The following is a 15,578-nucleotide window of genomic DNA, read 5'->3' as shown; positions in this document are numbered from 1 at the left end:
TAGGACATCACAGCACACGGCTGTACTCTACACTTGGCAAAGTGACTTTTTACTATTGCAGGTGTTTTATTTTTGTTAGGGATCATTACCAGACAACTAGGCTAAATGACAGGAACATAGTAGTATTGACTTTGCATTGGGAAGAAAAGAAACCTGCAAGATCTGCCAAACGACATAAGCGTAAATCTGATTCTCCGATACATACAATTTTGACAAAGTAACAAGATTATATATTTTCATTTCCAATTTTGTTTTAAAGACTACTGCAAAAATAAAAACAAAATCCTCAAAAATCCCACAAACTATGTACAGTGCAATGGATATATTGATATCTCCTCCTTCACATTTCAAAATATTAAGAATATTGTAGATTGGAAAAAATGCCTGTGCTTCATGATGTTGGTTTTAGTAAAGTGTATTTGTTGGTAAATGAAAAAAAAAAAAAGATTGTCATAATAATTTTAGTCTATCAGTTGTACTTAGAAACAGATAGAATAGCATTTTCATTTATTCTTTGTAAGAATATATGATATTCTTTGTAATTTGGTAGTGATTACAGAGTCACTGAGTGTAAGGATTCTGTACTGCTCCCTGTGCTGCTTTCTGCCACGGGCTGTTACGGTTCAGGGCCAAGTTTATATAACATAAGCAGTACTTTACTCCTGCAGAATTCCTGCTGATGTGATGTCAACTTACCAGGTTAGTGAAGAGGGAAGAGGAAGCTTTTCTGCTTTTACCAACACAAAACATCTATCTTGTCGGTGTGTTAGTGCGGAAGATAACGGAAGGAAGAGCAGGGAGAGGAAGACACAGGAGAAGATGCTGGGTAGCAGTTATGGGTTATGGGAAATGTTCAGTTCAGTTCAGCAAGTCACTAGCTAAGCTATAGAACTGAGGTTCCTGGTGCTGGGACTTACTTTGAGCTAGTAGAGGGACTGTGATATTATTTAACAAATAAGATGCAGGGAAAGAGAGATGTTCACCTTGCAAGAGTCTGATTGTCATTTTGATAAGTCAAGGAGAGAAAAATGAGATGGTGTCAGAGGATGTCTGAAAGGATGTGATATGTGTTTTTTGAACGACGGTGGTGTCCTAGGATTAGGGTTTGGGCCTGTTTGTCATTTGTATTTCTTGACTATGGAGAAAGGCTAAGTCAGTGTATTTTCCTAGTTTAGACTTTCTTGTTGCTGCTTGTTGGATTCCTCAATGTAAAAAAAGAATGGGCAGTACTGCCCTGTGTAACAATATAGGATGCCTGCAAAAATCTTCATGAGGTTCTTTAACCTGTGGGACTTCATAATTGCTTTTTATAGCAGTAACAGCTTTCAGGAGAGTCATTGTCTTTACTTCCTCCATCCCTGTTCTGGTTGGTTTGCCACATATTGTAAATCTCAACAGGCATGATAAAGTATAAGGACTTCCATGTGTCAGTGGCTTTTTTTATTTTATGTTTTATTTTGTTTTTTGGCCTAAACAAAAGGTTCCTGAGGAAATTTGGCACTTACGATACTAATCAGCCAGTTTCTAGAAAAAGATTCTGTTTCTGTGAGCAAGAATTTGACCAACTAGTGAGATGCCGTCCAACTCTGCAGCTGGTTCAAACGGTGCCACCAAATACTGCAGGTTTTTAACTACGGAGACAGGGCGAGACTTTCCATCTGGTACATATGAAACAATGAGGATTCATTGTGTCTGCAACTGCTTCATGGAAAATGTATCAGCAGCCAACAATATTACCAATTAGTTCTAAAATTAGTATTTTCTGTAAGCTCATTAAACACCTTTAAAGCAAAGTCAATCAGAAATCGGGAGAGGTTGGATGAAGTTTCTGACTTTTTTTCTTCGTATGCTGAGTAAACCAAGTTTTAATGCAGAACCTGTTTATCTAGGATCTAGAGCATTTGCTCACAGTGCATTCCACCTTACCTGGTACAAGAGTTCCCACCTATACTGCTGTATAGTAAGCAGTGGCTTCAAAACAATTTCTCTGCCTTTAGGGCAGGATCCTTTTGCACTGTGAAATCTTCCCTCTCTTAACCCAAACCTCACAAACAGTTGTTTCCTTTCTTGCTCAGATATCAAGGAATTGGTCTGTCTAAAGCAGGAGATACCAAGCCTGAAGTAAAGATCTTGTGAGACCTACTTCTCTGCCTCCTTAGGCACTTCATGGTGTTCCCCTCTGGCTATGTGTCTACTCCAGAAGGGATTGTTTGCCAAGTAGCCAGTCTTAGGCATTGTATCTTGGGAGAGTTTCTGTGCCAGTGTTTTCTAATCTTTCTGTAATTCAGCACAGATTTTGACAAACTGGGGAGAAAAATAAGGTAGTTTCTGATTATCTGCTATACTAGAAGTATGGAAAACCTTGACAGCAAATTTTACTCCAGAGAATAATTGCATTCCTTGTTATGAAAATAAGTGGGTCTCTGCAAAGACATCATGAAGATCAATGCCCTTAAGAAATCCAGAAACAACATTGCATTTTTCAGAAGGCTATGTATGAATAGCAATTTTGTACTTGCTTACTATTTTTCAGGAAAAAAAAAAAAAGCTTGAAAACAGTCTGAGATCTGTAGTATCATCAAGGAATTTAAGGCTATGTCTATACCAGTTAACTTGACAGGGCCAGGACATAGTCCTGAGAGCTATCCCGTGATCATCCACATTGTTTAAAGAGTCTGTGTCCTCCTTACCATAGCATTCTGCTGGACACACCAATAAGGTGCCCCTGATTCAGCGCAGGCACAGTTCTGGAGATAGCATGGGTCAGGGTCTGTTTTCTCTAGGCAGCGTGCCTTTGGGCAGGATGTAAGCTAGCTGTGTGTATGCAGGCTATCAAGGTCAGAGAACAGGCCTGAGCCATTTTATTAACTACTGCAGGTGTGGCACAGTCTTTGGTGACAATAAGGACCATATTAAATGTCCTGTCATAGGTATCTGTCAGTCTGACTCCCCTTCGTTGGCTAGCATGCTGTATTTTTAAGAATAGTATCTGGTGCTTAGGGTTGTCATACTCCACTGTTGGCTTTAAATTACAAATATTTGTAGATACCTTACTCTAATTTCTTTTCTAATGTCTTATTTTTCTCTTGTTTGTTTTGAAGACCTTTCTACTTTAGCTTTGAGAAGGTATTCTTCTAAAAATTATCCATAGCGTAGGTGGCCACAAACAGTTGAAGTTAAGAAAACGACCTATAAAATACATAGGAAACTGTCATGCCCAACTTGATCCTGACTATCTGGAATAATTATCACTGGGGAAAATATAAATATGCTTAACACCTGGTTTGAGTTTGCTTTAAGTAGACTGTTTTCTAGATCAGCTTTTAGGATTTGTTTTACACTTAGCTGTTACTAGTAATTTAACATGCATTTGAGTATTCCCTCTCCTTGTTTGTGAAGAGACTACAGAGGGATACTGTATTTTAGGAAGGGTGTGTGAAGATACTTCTCACAACTGAGAACTAGAAAAGAGAGTGATCAGAGTTGAAGGCAGAGTAGAGAAATCTTTCCTTTTTCTCTGTTCACTGGAAAATTGAAGCATCTAACTGGAGTTTCTAGCCTACTTACAAACAGAGACCTGTCTGCAGTTCTCAGTGTTCTCAGGCAGTTTCCTGAATTTAGGTGTAATTCAGGAAACAACATTGCCATGAGCTTTGCCCATCGCTGTGCTCTCGTTGACTGGTTGGTCCCCATGAGCCAAAGCCAGTGGCCTGGCTGTCACCTTCACTCTGCTATTGCTGTACGCTGTGGGCGGCCGTGCAGCTGGGGTTGCGTGATGATTTTGTTCTTGATTTGATTCTAATAAGGGTGATTATTATGCCGTTATGACCATGTGATTGGGACTAGCATACTTAATTCTTTTCTTTAATTTTGGGTTTTTTTCCCCCATCTGGCTGCATATTCTCTTTGCAGAGGATATTTTTAAGATTAATATCTTGCAAGGCACCTTGAGAACCCTGGTTTTAGTACATATCTATTCCTATATCTATCTATTCCATATATATTCCTATATATATTCCCATATCTATCATTCTATGGCTCATATAATCTCATAAATTACTTTTATCATGTCAGTTTTAAAATATTGTTGTACATATTTAACTAAATGTGTGTCTGTATTATTATGTTTGTGTATATATACATGTAAAGAAAACTTCATATGTAAGTAACTTCTGTCTCCTGTTAAGAGAAAAGATTGTAAGATTTCCTCTTTTGCTCTAAACCATCTTATATTTCTGTTAATTCAGGAAGGAACTAAACCTGACATACAAGACTGTACTTTTGGGGAATAATCCATTTCTGGCACTATCGAAAGGCAATTGGGGTAGAAAGATAGCTTCACTGGTGAGGATACCAAGCATCTACCAAGAATAATTTGTAAGTTAGGGTTTAGATGGACAGAAACGGTTTGAGGTGTTGATGAAAGACTTGGCTTGCTCATGACCACTGCAGTTTTACTATGAAGTACTATAAGCCACTCAGAACTCTCCTAGTACAAAAAAAAGGAGTTTTTTGTGAGAGAGGAATTGAGAAAAATCAAAGCCACTGCTATATCATGGCTTTCTCCAGGAGCTATTTGTCATTTGGGAGCATAACAAAGATGTCTTCTCTGCTGTTTTTACAGAGGAAAAAAAACAACAGCAACCCTTTCATTAAAGAAAGATGTTTTTAGAACTCTACTGAAAAAAAAAATAGTTTTGTGAATGGACTTGCAATATTAGCCATTTGTACTAATATTTGGTATATCCACACACATCTAAATCCCTTTTTCCTTTCTTGAATTCTCTTTCCTACTTTTCTCGGTTGGTCAAAAGAATGTGGCTGAATGAAGTCTACCTCATTGTTGGCAGGTATACACAGCAAAGCTCATCTTGCGATACAGAAGCCTTTAGACAGCAGCCAAGGAGCAAATGTTTGTAATGCATAGTACTTTCATAGTTAACTGCTTAGTGAAATTAGAACAACTCTGTTTGCATGCCAACCTTTCTAAGCACATTGATTTCTTTAGTAAGGGTAATTATTGTAATCCATTGCACTTAAATAGAATTATATATCTTGGAAAATGACACATGAAGCATCTCACAGGCACATTAGAGTCAGGAAATGGGAACATTCTCCTCAGTGTAAGCTTTATGAGAAAACAGAATATTTCTGTTTTTACTGCTATGACGTAAGACCTTTCCTAAATGTTAATATCACCTATAAAGCAATGCCATAATTATTATTTCCTATTAGTAAATATGACAGGAACCCACTAATTTTCTGGATATCATTCTTGAAAAATGGATCATTGGAATAGGCTGTTCTGCAAGCAGTAAAAATGTTACTTCCCCTATCAGTGTGTTCTGTGCAAATGAGCTCCTTTATGAAACAACAGAGATTCAGTAATGACTTACACTACAGTCTTTCCCCAAAGGGGAATCCATAAGATCTCGCTCCAAGGATCTGTTTTCAAAACAGTTTTAGAAACTAAATAGCTGTAGTTTTCTACTCCTGTGTCAAATTTGAACTCATTTTTTAAAATATTGAAAGAGAGAGACCTGACACAACACAGTCACATTATTCATATTTCCTTAGAAAACTTGGGTTAAAAGTAGCATTACTGGCTAAGGGGCTCTAATTTTCTAATTCTTAGAAAAATTTTGCATAAGATAAAGTTGAAGATATTAGCTCTTCCCAACACTGTTCTTCCTAGGTCTCTCTAGTGTTTCGTATATGCAAGATAGTGTTGAAACGGAGAACCAGTTTCTGTGGCATCTCGTTTCTGTGAATCAATCCTGAAAGGTGTTAGACTGAAAGAAAATACAGCATGTAATGTTATCATCTGACAAGTAAGTTATCATAGTGATAAAAAGTCCCAGAAATACAGATCCACTTTTTTTTTTCGTTCCCTGACATCTTTACCCACATACTATCCCACTCTTTGCTTAGTGTTAAATGTACCAATGTGAGTCAATGTGTACTAATATATAAAAACAGAGAGTTAAAAAAGGAGAAGAAAAAAATGTTCAGGTTATAACTGTGTTCCAGTATTTTGTAATTGTCTGTCCAGGCAAGGCCACGACAGCTCTCTCTCAGCTTTGTTTTGTGCCTCTCCCTCTCTCGATCCAAACTCTCATTCATATTTTCCCTTATAACTTCCTTCAGAAGCACACCCAGTATTTGTTGACTTCGTGGTAGAGGTCTACTTCTTCTATAAAATAGCTTTTATGTTTTCCTCTGTGTTGTGGCTTAACTCCAAGTGTTTTATGCCTTCATGCACATGCAGCTGTCAACTAAACAGCAAAGCACTTTATGGGTACCTCTCAAATACTTTAAATAGTTGCAGCATTGTTCCAAATCTTGTGCCTCATCCCATTTCCCCTTGAATCAATGAGAAGAGACCCAGCGATCCCTTGGCTTTTGAGGGCACTGCCTTAACTCCATAGATAAGTTTTGTGTGTGTTGGCAACTAAACACCACGCAGCCGCTTGCTCACTCCCTCCTGGCAGGACGAGGGAGAGAATCGGAAGAGTAAAAGTGAGAAAATTTGTGGGTTGAGATAAAAACAGTTTAACAGGTAAAGCAAAAGCACGCAAGCAGAGCAAAACAAGGAATTCATTCACTACTTCCCATCAGCAGGCAGGCGTTCAGCCTTTACATACTGGTGATTTACACACAAATGAATAATTTCCCCTGGTTTCCAGAAATATTCCACTGTTTTGTGGATTGTCTAATAGTGTATCTCCTGGGCACTTTTTAGTTAGATGCACTATACTGAACAGAATAATGTGAGTCTAAGTTCTGTGCAAAAACTTCACTGAAATAGAAATATTCTCTATGTATTTTCAGGCCTATATGTGCTCCAGAGTTTCCAGGTCTGGATGTTTGTCCAGACACCTACCAGTTAGATGTCAGGGCAAAATTTGGATAGGTACTGCTGTCATCGCTGTAGATTGTCATTTCTGTCTAGGGAAAGGTCCCTTAGCCTGAACCCCCGGGAGATCAGGACCCCCTGGGGCACGTTGTGGCATGCTGCAACAGATAACTTAGATGCATCCACAATAAAGCATGTAGAAACAGCGTATAAATGAGTACAAAAGGTGTATTAGAATTAAATTTCATTTATCAGTAAGGATGATCTAAGTCACATAGCGGCCAAGCGTTGTATGAAATACATATATAATACTTGTATTTGTTGCTGAAGAGAGGGAGCAAAAAAACTTAGCTGTCCATTACTGTGTAATTTCATCAAACCCATAGGATGACTGAACTAAAACAGACGACTGAAAACATCTTTGAGATGTCTGAATGTTAAGAAACCAAAGCTAGGCTTCAGACCAATATCCTCTCATTCCACTCAATGATGAATCAAGTACCTGTTTCCCAAAAGAATATAGATTATTTGTGTGTGTATATATGTAACAAGAGGGGCAGAGCACTGACTGCAGAACTTAAATTTCCCAAGCAAAAAGGTATATATGATATACTGATGTATGAATTCTTTGATATGCTTTTTCTGGTAATGTCTTTTAAGACAATCAGTAAATAAGAGCTTGTTATTTTAAAAAGTATTTTAATGAGTCAAGTATGCTTACAGGACACCAAACAGGAACCTAGAATTGAAGTTGTTCCTTTCTACCTCTCAAAAACCAAACCCTACCTGTGTGAATTAGCTGCTTTTACCCTCCAGTCTCCCAAAACCTTCCATCTGAAACCTGTCCTTTTTGTCTTCCCCTTTTTACTCTTCTTTGTCTGCACTGTTTATCCATCCACTGGCTGACAGTGTCTTTACATCCAAAATGCAAAGCAGACAGATGGGCGCCTCAGGAAAGAACATGACTAAGAGCACCAGCATCAGCGGGGACATGTATACACTGGAGAAAAACGATGGCAGCCAGTCGGACACAGCAGTGGGCACTGTTGGCGGTGGCGGCAAGAAGCGACGCTCCAGCATCGGTGCAAAGATGGTCGCCATCGTGGGTCTCTCGCGAAAAAGCCGTAGCACATCACAACTCAGCCAAACTGGTAGGAACTGGATTTTTTTTTCCCCTCTTAAATTATCATTGAAATGTACATAATGTATATGTATTGTGGTTTAATCAGTTGGATATCCTGTTGAAGTTGCCTAATCAACAATATTCTAGGGAATGAAGAAAATGTTCGAACATCTTTTTTCTCTGGACACTTTACTAAACGATTCTTTTTTTCTTTTTTAGCAAAGATCCTTTTCAGGTTGGACTGAGGCTTTTATTTTCTTCTTGCTGGAACCTACTTAATGCACTAATTCCTTGCTTCTCAGGAGCCCACAGAAGCTGCTGTACTTCTGTTTGGGGGGAATCCCTACTGGCAGTTTGTGAAGGGTTGCCGAAATGTTGCAAAATTCCTTTGCTTTTGTGATGAATAGTGTTTGTGTATTTCAATATGGGTTTTTTTTCACATTTGAACATGAAATCTTATTTTGAAATTATTTTCCTAAAAAAAGTGATATATTGTATTTTAGTACTTTAGTACAACTGTTTTATTGCTTTTTAATTCACTTCTTTTCAGCCTACAAGCATATTCACCATCAGTATAAATTTTCCTCATTTCTGTTTATTTCAGTTAAAATATAATACTGAAATATTCTACCTAGGAAAAATGGAGTTTTTCTGCTTTGACATCTAAAGCGTTTAAAATCTTACGCATTTTTTTCTATTCCACCTATTTTGGGGAAAATCCATATAATGCACTCTGAAAAGCTCTCATTGTCAATTAAGGAAGTTGTATAGGACAAGTGTATTTTACGTGGGAAAAAATTACTTGTATTTAAATGACATATATATATAAAAAAGTATTTAAGCAATTTATATAGTTATGCACATATATATATTTATGTATTTTAAGGTACATACATAAGACATATTGTATGTCCAGTGTTTAAGCAAAAATGTTGTAACGTTGTCATATGGTTCAACATAAGTTTAATGTTCAGCTGTGTGTGATCCCATCTGAAGGTCTCCATTGTGTTAACCACCATTCAAACATTGATAAGAGATTTTTCGGTTCTCTAGAAAACTTGCGGTTTATATAGTGAAACTAAAGTGATAAGAGGAGTTTTAATGTACCAGTAAATGGAGTAAAATGATGATTTGCAATGTCAGAAATTGTAGTAAATATTTTAAGTAGACTCTTGTAGGAAAGGGAGTTAAAGTACCTGGAAAGAGTAGAAGTAAAAGAGAGGGGAAAAGAAGGGTAAGCAAGAGGGGTAACAGTGCAGAAGAAGGAATACAGAAAGAGAGCAAGGTGTGTGCCTCTTGCTGAATGTGGTATGAAACAGGAGGAAATGAAGAAGAGGGCAAAGAACGTATATAGTGAAAGCTCTGAATTTCATGCAGACACTGATGACTCCATCGGTAGGCAAGTTTTTGCAGCAGTCTCATGTTTTACCAGTGCATTTCAGGGTTATGGAAATGAGTGTTTCATATACATTTCTATTTTCTCTGGGTTCAAATGAATGTGAGGCAAAAGATAAAGTTTTTTCATACATCTGTTATGTATCTGTATACATCTGTCTATATATGTTACATATATAGATCTGGGAAGTGTCTGGTCAGGCAAGGAAAACTACTTGCTCGGCTAGAAATCTAAATTTTATTCATGTGATAGTATGTAACTGTGTTCATGTATTTGGATATCAAGACAAATACAATGCACTACATTACTAGTTCTGTCCTAATCTCTTCTCTCTTAATAACAGATATTAAATGAAGTATGTCAGCTCTTTGTATGCTCTTCAAGTATGTCTCAGCACTAGAGAGAACCTGTATTGTGTGGCTTGCCTAGATTTGATTAAAATACCACGCTGCCGTAACTATTTGGGACTTTTAACCTGAAGTTTTTCTCTGTTTTACCCAATCAGTTGCCCAACAACTGATTAAATGCTCAAGTCAGGGATGAATGTGAAATGTAACTCTCTCAAAAGCACTCCAGGTCTCTTAACTCATTGACTGGGAATGAGGTGTTCTTGAAAAACTCTTGAATAAGGAGCTGTATTTCGGTGCTCTTAGAGGAGCAGCAGAGAGCAGCGGAGCCTGCACAGCTCTTCTCCCTCGGCTGCTCCCTGGGAGAGATCTGTGCTCAGGGCTGGCCTGTGCCTGGCACCTCCTGCTGCCCTCTTCTGAAAAGGCTCCTCGTCTATTGGTTGGATATGGGTGGTTTTGTAGGGCTGTTACTGCACACCAGCTCCTGCTGCCCTATTTGACAGAAGTCCTGAGGGGTCTTGTCTGGTGGCCACACGTGGCTGCATCTAGTGGGACAGGCACGCACATAAATTAAACAGTTGGGTCATGCAAGCATGCTGGTTGTATGGTGGCCACAAGCCTGCGGCCAACATGTCAGCCCCTGGATGAAGTATGTGTATGGTCCTGTGTCTCCAGTGACACAAGGTGATGACCTGTTGGGTGAGTGAGGGCACATCATGAAGCAGTGTTTTGCACGTCTCAATCATCCATCGGCACATCATTGGACACCAATATTGTACACGAATTCCAGAGGTTTAAAACTTGCAGCTAATGTATTTAATGAATTTATAAATTTCCCTGGTTTATCTCATCATGTTCCTGTTTTCAGATGGGTAAGTGCCTGCACAAGGACTCGTGTATTGGTATAAGCATTGATACAAGACCTGGGATCAAAACACTAATGTGCTGTAGATGTCCTGTGAGTACAGTTTTGTGGAACTGAGAGACAGGGGATACTCAGGTGGCAAGGCATTAGTACTGCATAGAAACTGGTCAAAGTATAAAGCGTTCTTAGGTAGTTTCTGAAGAAATTATGTTATTCAATTTATCAGCCAAGTATCTCCTTACGTATGAGGCTTGAAAAAGCATACCGATATAATGAGAAAACAATACTACTTCTGTATAAACTTGTGATCATATTTATAGCAACTCGGCTTTTATAAACTGTGTGCTCATGTGGAATTCAGTGAAGGAATGCCTATCAGTATTTCTGAAACTTTTTCCAAGTGTTTTGTAAACCATAATTGTATTTCAGAGGTTTTCTTCATTCATATTCTGTAACTAAATCTATGCCAGAAGTTTTTTTGAAAGTAGGTCATCATAACTGCTTTCAGGACTGTGAATCAGATTCACAATAAATGCATTAAAAGGTCCATTTTTACTGTCTTTTCAAATTAATTTGATATTATTTCTTGTTACTTGGCATAGTGTTAAAAATTGACACATATATAACAAAGTATTTTCTATTCTGTTGTGTAGTTCTTTTAGTGCATTCAGGTGGGAACAGTTGTTTGAGGTTTTACAGGTAAAGGGTATGTTGATTTGTTGTTATAAGTGGGAGTAAAAGGAGTAATTGTTGTAGGGGTGGTGGTAGTAGTAGTAATAATAATAATATAATCAACAACAACAACCTAACAATAGTATTTGGGTTTCATTCAACTATGGCTGGTGTATATTCTGTGTTGGAAGTACTCCAGAGAGAGAACTGAATACATCTGAAATATGACATAAGCCTGAATAAGCAATGCTCTTTTCTCCTCAGACATACAAAGTCTTAAATGCCTAGAAAATTGCTAATCCAGTAACTCTGCTGACCAAGCCCAGCAAGGGTCATTTATGACAGTAAAATAATAATTCAAGAAGTTGAAAAGATCTGACTTCATTAACATAGGCAATAGGAGCTGATCTTTTCAGATTATCATAGCAAGACAATCCATGTACGCTCTCATATTCATTACAAGAAAAGGTCTTAAGTTGCACTCTGTGGATCTCTATGGTTATGGCAAAAGAAAGAGCAGAAAAAATGCAAGTGTTAAGATCATGAGAATACAGAAAACATGAATGAGACTCATTCTTTGGTTTCCATTTGGGCTTAAAGGAGAGTTGTAATTTATTTTTTAAAAGTTCATACTCCTTTTAACAATGTGTGTCACTGCTGTGATATTTCTTTCCTATTATTTGATTTAATGAAAATTTTAAGTGTGAAATTATACAGGATCAGTATTTTCTGAACTGATTTGATTCATTTCAAAGCAATTAAAAAAAAAGAGCCTGGGAATTCCTGCAATTTCTTTAACCTTGGAATCAAGCTAATCGTTGGATGACACAAAAGTAATTTTACTTACAGTAACTTTTACTTAAGATAAGATTTTAGTAAAAGACAAGATACTATAGAGTAGAATGGCAAAGGTAAATCAGAATTTAATTTAGTTCTTGTTCCTGTGCCTTTTCAGTGCTACAAAAAGTAGCCATGGAATACTCCCTACACTTGAGTCAAGCAATCATTCCTAGAAGCTAACATTCGCCAGGTTAGAAAGAGTTCAGAACCTTCAGGTCCTGATTCCACAGGCATTCTTTCCAGTGGAAAAGCTGGCTTTCTTTGCAGAGGAAAATAAAATACAAAATGCAAATCCCAAGCAGCATCTTAACAGTGTTTACTTAGCTATTTGTATCTGGAATAAAATCTTTTTCCTTCTGGGCAGCCCTGAGGGATCTGAAGATCTGCCTTCCATACAGATGCAGACCTGTAACTCTCAGTTATATTTCATTCATGAGTGAAGTCTTTGCCCTCTTCTGATTAGACAATCTTAGCTCTCTTTCAACTTACATGCACTGTCTCTGGCAGGTGGATACCTGGGTGTCTTGACTTCCGTTACTTAGCTGGTACTTCTCCTTTAGCTGTGAAAATATTTTGTCTTTTCTTTAGTTAGCCAAGACCTATTGTGTTTGTAGGCTGATTATACCCAAAAGCCGAAGTAGTTTAATTTATGTTTTCAAGACTTTTTTTAGAATCTGGACCACACCATGGATCATATATACTAAACCATTTCCTGTGTATACGTACATTCAGTCACACGTACAGAGTCTAGCACACTCTCAGAGACCGAGTCCCATGACATCTTTGGGTATATGGTCACAATAGATGGCAACTATTAAAATAGATGACAAGAAGCATATAACAGCGTGACTTCAGAGTGTCCAGTGCAGTAATGCCTGCAGAGAGGTGTAACCATGTTTTTGAATAGAAACAAATTGCCCTTGATTGTCTCTGCAGAGTGTCAGTCTGGAGGGCCCTGCAGACATAAACCTAAAACCTAAAACCTGGGGGTCACCTGACGCTGCCGGAACTACAGTTTCTCTGTGGCGACATGTTGCTCCATGTAAGCTAATTACTCTTCCTAATAGGTGCATTCTCCCAAGATAAAAGCTGTAGGAAAGCATTGGAAAACTATGCAAGGTCAACCAAGACATAGACAAATATTAAAACCTATTAAAATCTCATTAGAATCAAAAAGCTTTTTTTTTTTTAATGACCAAGGTAAAGGCTGTCCCTCCTTTAGCAGGAAGGCAAACTTCAGCAAGATGCCACACGTGGCATGAAGTTATAGGGCTGTAAAAGTAAAGTTTTGGGACAGTGTGTCATGGTCTTCTGTGCTCTCTTAATATCCTTTATAATTTTGGTGGGGTTAAACTATGGCATTATATTCTTGAAGTTATATTTCATTGTAGAAAAAAAAGCAAAAATCCACTGATTCAGTACAAATAAAATTATGATTGCCCTTGAGAGAATTAAACAGCATTCATCAAAAAGAGACACTTTGATTTTAACAAATTCTGGAGGTGTCCAAAGGGTAGGCCCAGTGAAACAAGGTTAAAGTATTCTGAAATGTTGATATTTTATGACTACATCTTTTCTTAGAAGAAATATAAGAGAAGTAGGTCTGTCAGAGCAAAAAGCTTGAGAGGGATTTTATTTTCTCTGTGCGTGTGTTAAAAGCCGAATCTTGGATTCTATGTGGTTTGTAGGGTATTGAAACTACGGTCTAAAGTGCTATATTCATAAGCGGAATAGTCTCAGTTATGTCTGTCATGAATCAACAATGTAGCCTGTAAAGCATTTTCCTCAATTACTGGAATAACTGAAGGGAATCTGTTGGGAACATTTCTCTTCGTCTTGCATGGAATTTCACATTTCTCAGTTCAAAGTTTGGATTTATATAAAAAGCAGTCTTCTACCACACACAGAGTACGTATATTTCCTATTAAAAAGAAGATGATTAATCACTCCCAACAGTGGTAACTAAAGGAGAAACACTGATTGCCTTTTGTCTAAAATGAGATAGAATATGGTAAACAAACCACCTACTGAACTAAAAGCGTATTCATTTTCATAATATACATTATTATTTTCTGTCTCTAGAATTAATTTATGTGGCCAAAATGGCGACTGAAATTATCATTCACTACTTTTAATCTGGCCATGTATTTTAATCTTTTTAAAATCACATATATAATTCAGGTGATTTGAAGCAAACCATTTGTTCAGAGTTTTATTTCCTCTCCTATTCCAGAGACAGATTGCTAATGTTAATAAATTGCTTTAATGTGTAGTATTATACTTGTATCAGTATTCTTGATGTGTAATCTGATTTAGTTTCAGAATAAACCCATATTACATTGATAGAAATATAGGATTAGCAGTTGACAAGAGATTAAGGCCAATTTGTCCTACTGATTAGTTGAGAATCGTGACCTGAATCCTTTACCAAAAAGAAAGTACCGTTATAATAAATACATTACCAAGACCATTAATCAGATTTTACTAAATAAACTCTGGAGAGTACGCTAATAAATAAATAGATTCTAATAGCAAATTGAAAAGCCTTGACTACACACATTTTTAACTATATTTTACTAAGGTGGTAGATTTCTGTTTTTAAATTGTTTTCTTCCACATGTAAGAAAAGACTATGAAAGAAGATAAGGCAGTACAAAATTTATGCAACTCTCCTCAACAGATTTTCTGTAGAGGAGGTAGGTATATATTTGAGTCCTTCTATTTTCATAAAGCTTCTGTGAGAAGTGGATGCAGTGAAAAGAACTGTATCACTGAGGTGTCAGAACCAAACTCCAGGCAGTGCTACCTGTTATCTTATAGAGATCCGGAGGAGCTCTGGAAGATACGCCTCACACACAAAGTGTGGGAGACACCTTATACCATATATAAGCAGAAATTGCAGGTGGATGAGAAGAAAGTCCTGTAATGAGACTAGGAAGTAAGAATAAAAGGCTTAATTTTGGGACAAAATGTGCAGATCATGTATACCAACTGAGCAGTACTGGCCAGTCACAAATTACTCATGGAACTCGCTCTCTGTAATACGCAGTTACCAACTCAGTGAGATATACACCTGTGAGATTTCCAGCTGACTGTGGTACAAGTAAGACTAAATCCCCTGGTTGTAGGCACCTATATGATTAAAAATCTCTACTTACATTTCCAAAAACTATTTTCTGTGTTGCCAACTCTTTCCTTAAAAAGCAGCATACTTATATTACCACTTGATCTCATTAATAAGGGAAAAAACAGAGAAAGTTATAAGTGAGATCAGAACATTTAGCTTGACCTTCCACAAGATTTTTTTTCTTTCCATAATTAGAGGTAAAAATAGAGAGAGAAATGTAGAGTGATCTTTTGATCTTTCTTGGTAAGAATATTGCTAAGCTATCTTTTCTTATTCACAGCAGAAAAACTCTCATAAGATCCCTGCTAAAAAAAATATACATCTGATCAAAAAACTTTAAAGCTGTTTTATT

At 37.3% G+C, this 15,578-nt stretch overlaps 1 protein-coding gene across 29 annotated transcripts in view; it reads left to right on the top strand.

Moving 5' to 3' along the window:
- The window catches only part of RIMS2 (regulating synaptic membrane exocytosis 2), a gene marked incomplete at its 5' end in the record, with an annotated part of 516,464 nt that overhangs the window by 452,120 nt on the left and 48,766 nt on the right, over nt 1-15,578 (top strand). For 8 of the 29 annotated variants that reach the window (XM_082015619.1, XM_082015622.1, XM_082015606.1 and 5 more), the window contains one exon: nt 7,766-8,007. The exons of the other annotated variants lie outside the window; for them this stretch is intronic. In XM_082015619.1, coding sequence (XP_081871745.1) covers nt 7,766-8,007 — 242 coding nt within the window. The remainder of the gene's footprint in view (nt 1-7,765; nt 8,008-15,578) is intronic. 29 annotated transcript variants of the gene reach the window in all.

Source organism: Phaethon aethereus, assembly GCF_964289735.1.
Source record: "Phaethon aethereus genome assembly, chromosome: 2".
NCBI lineage: Eukaryota > Metazoa > Chordata > Aves > Phaethontiformes > Phaethontidae > Phaethon > Phaethon aethereus.
Note: the sequence above shows the minus strand (reverse complement) of the source record. Positions and strands in the feature narration are given on the sequence as shown.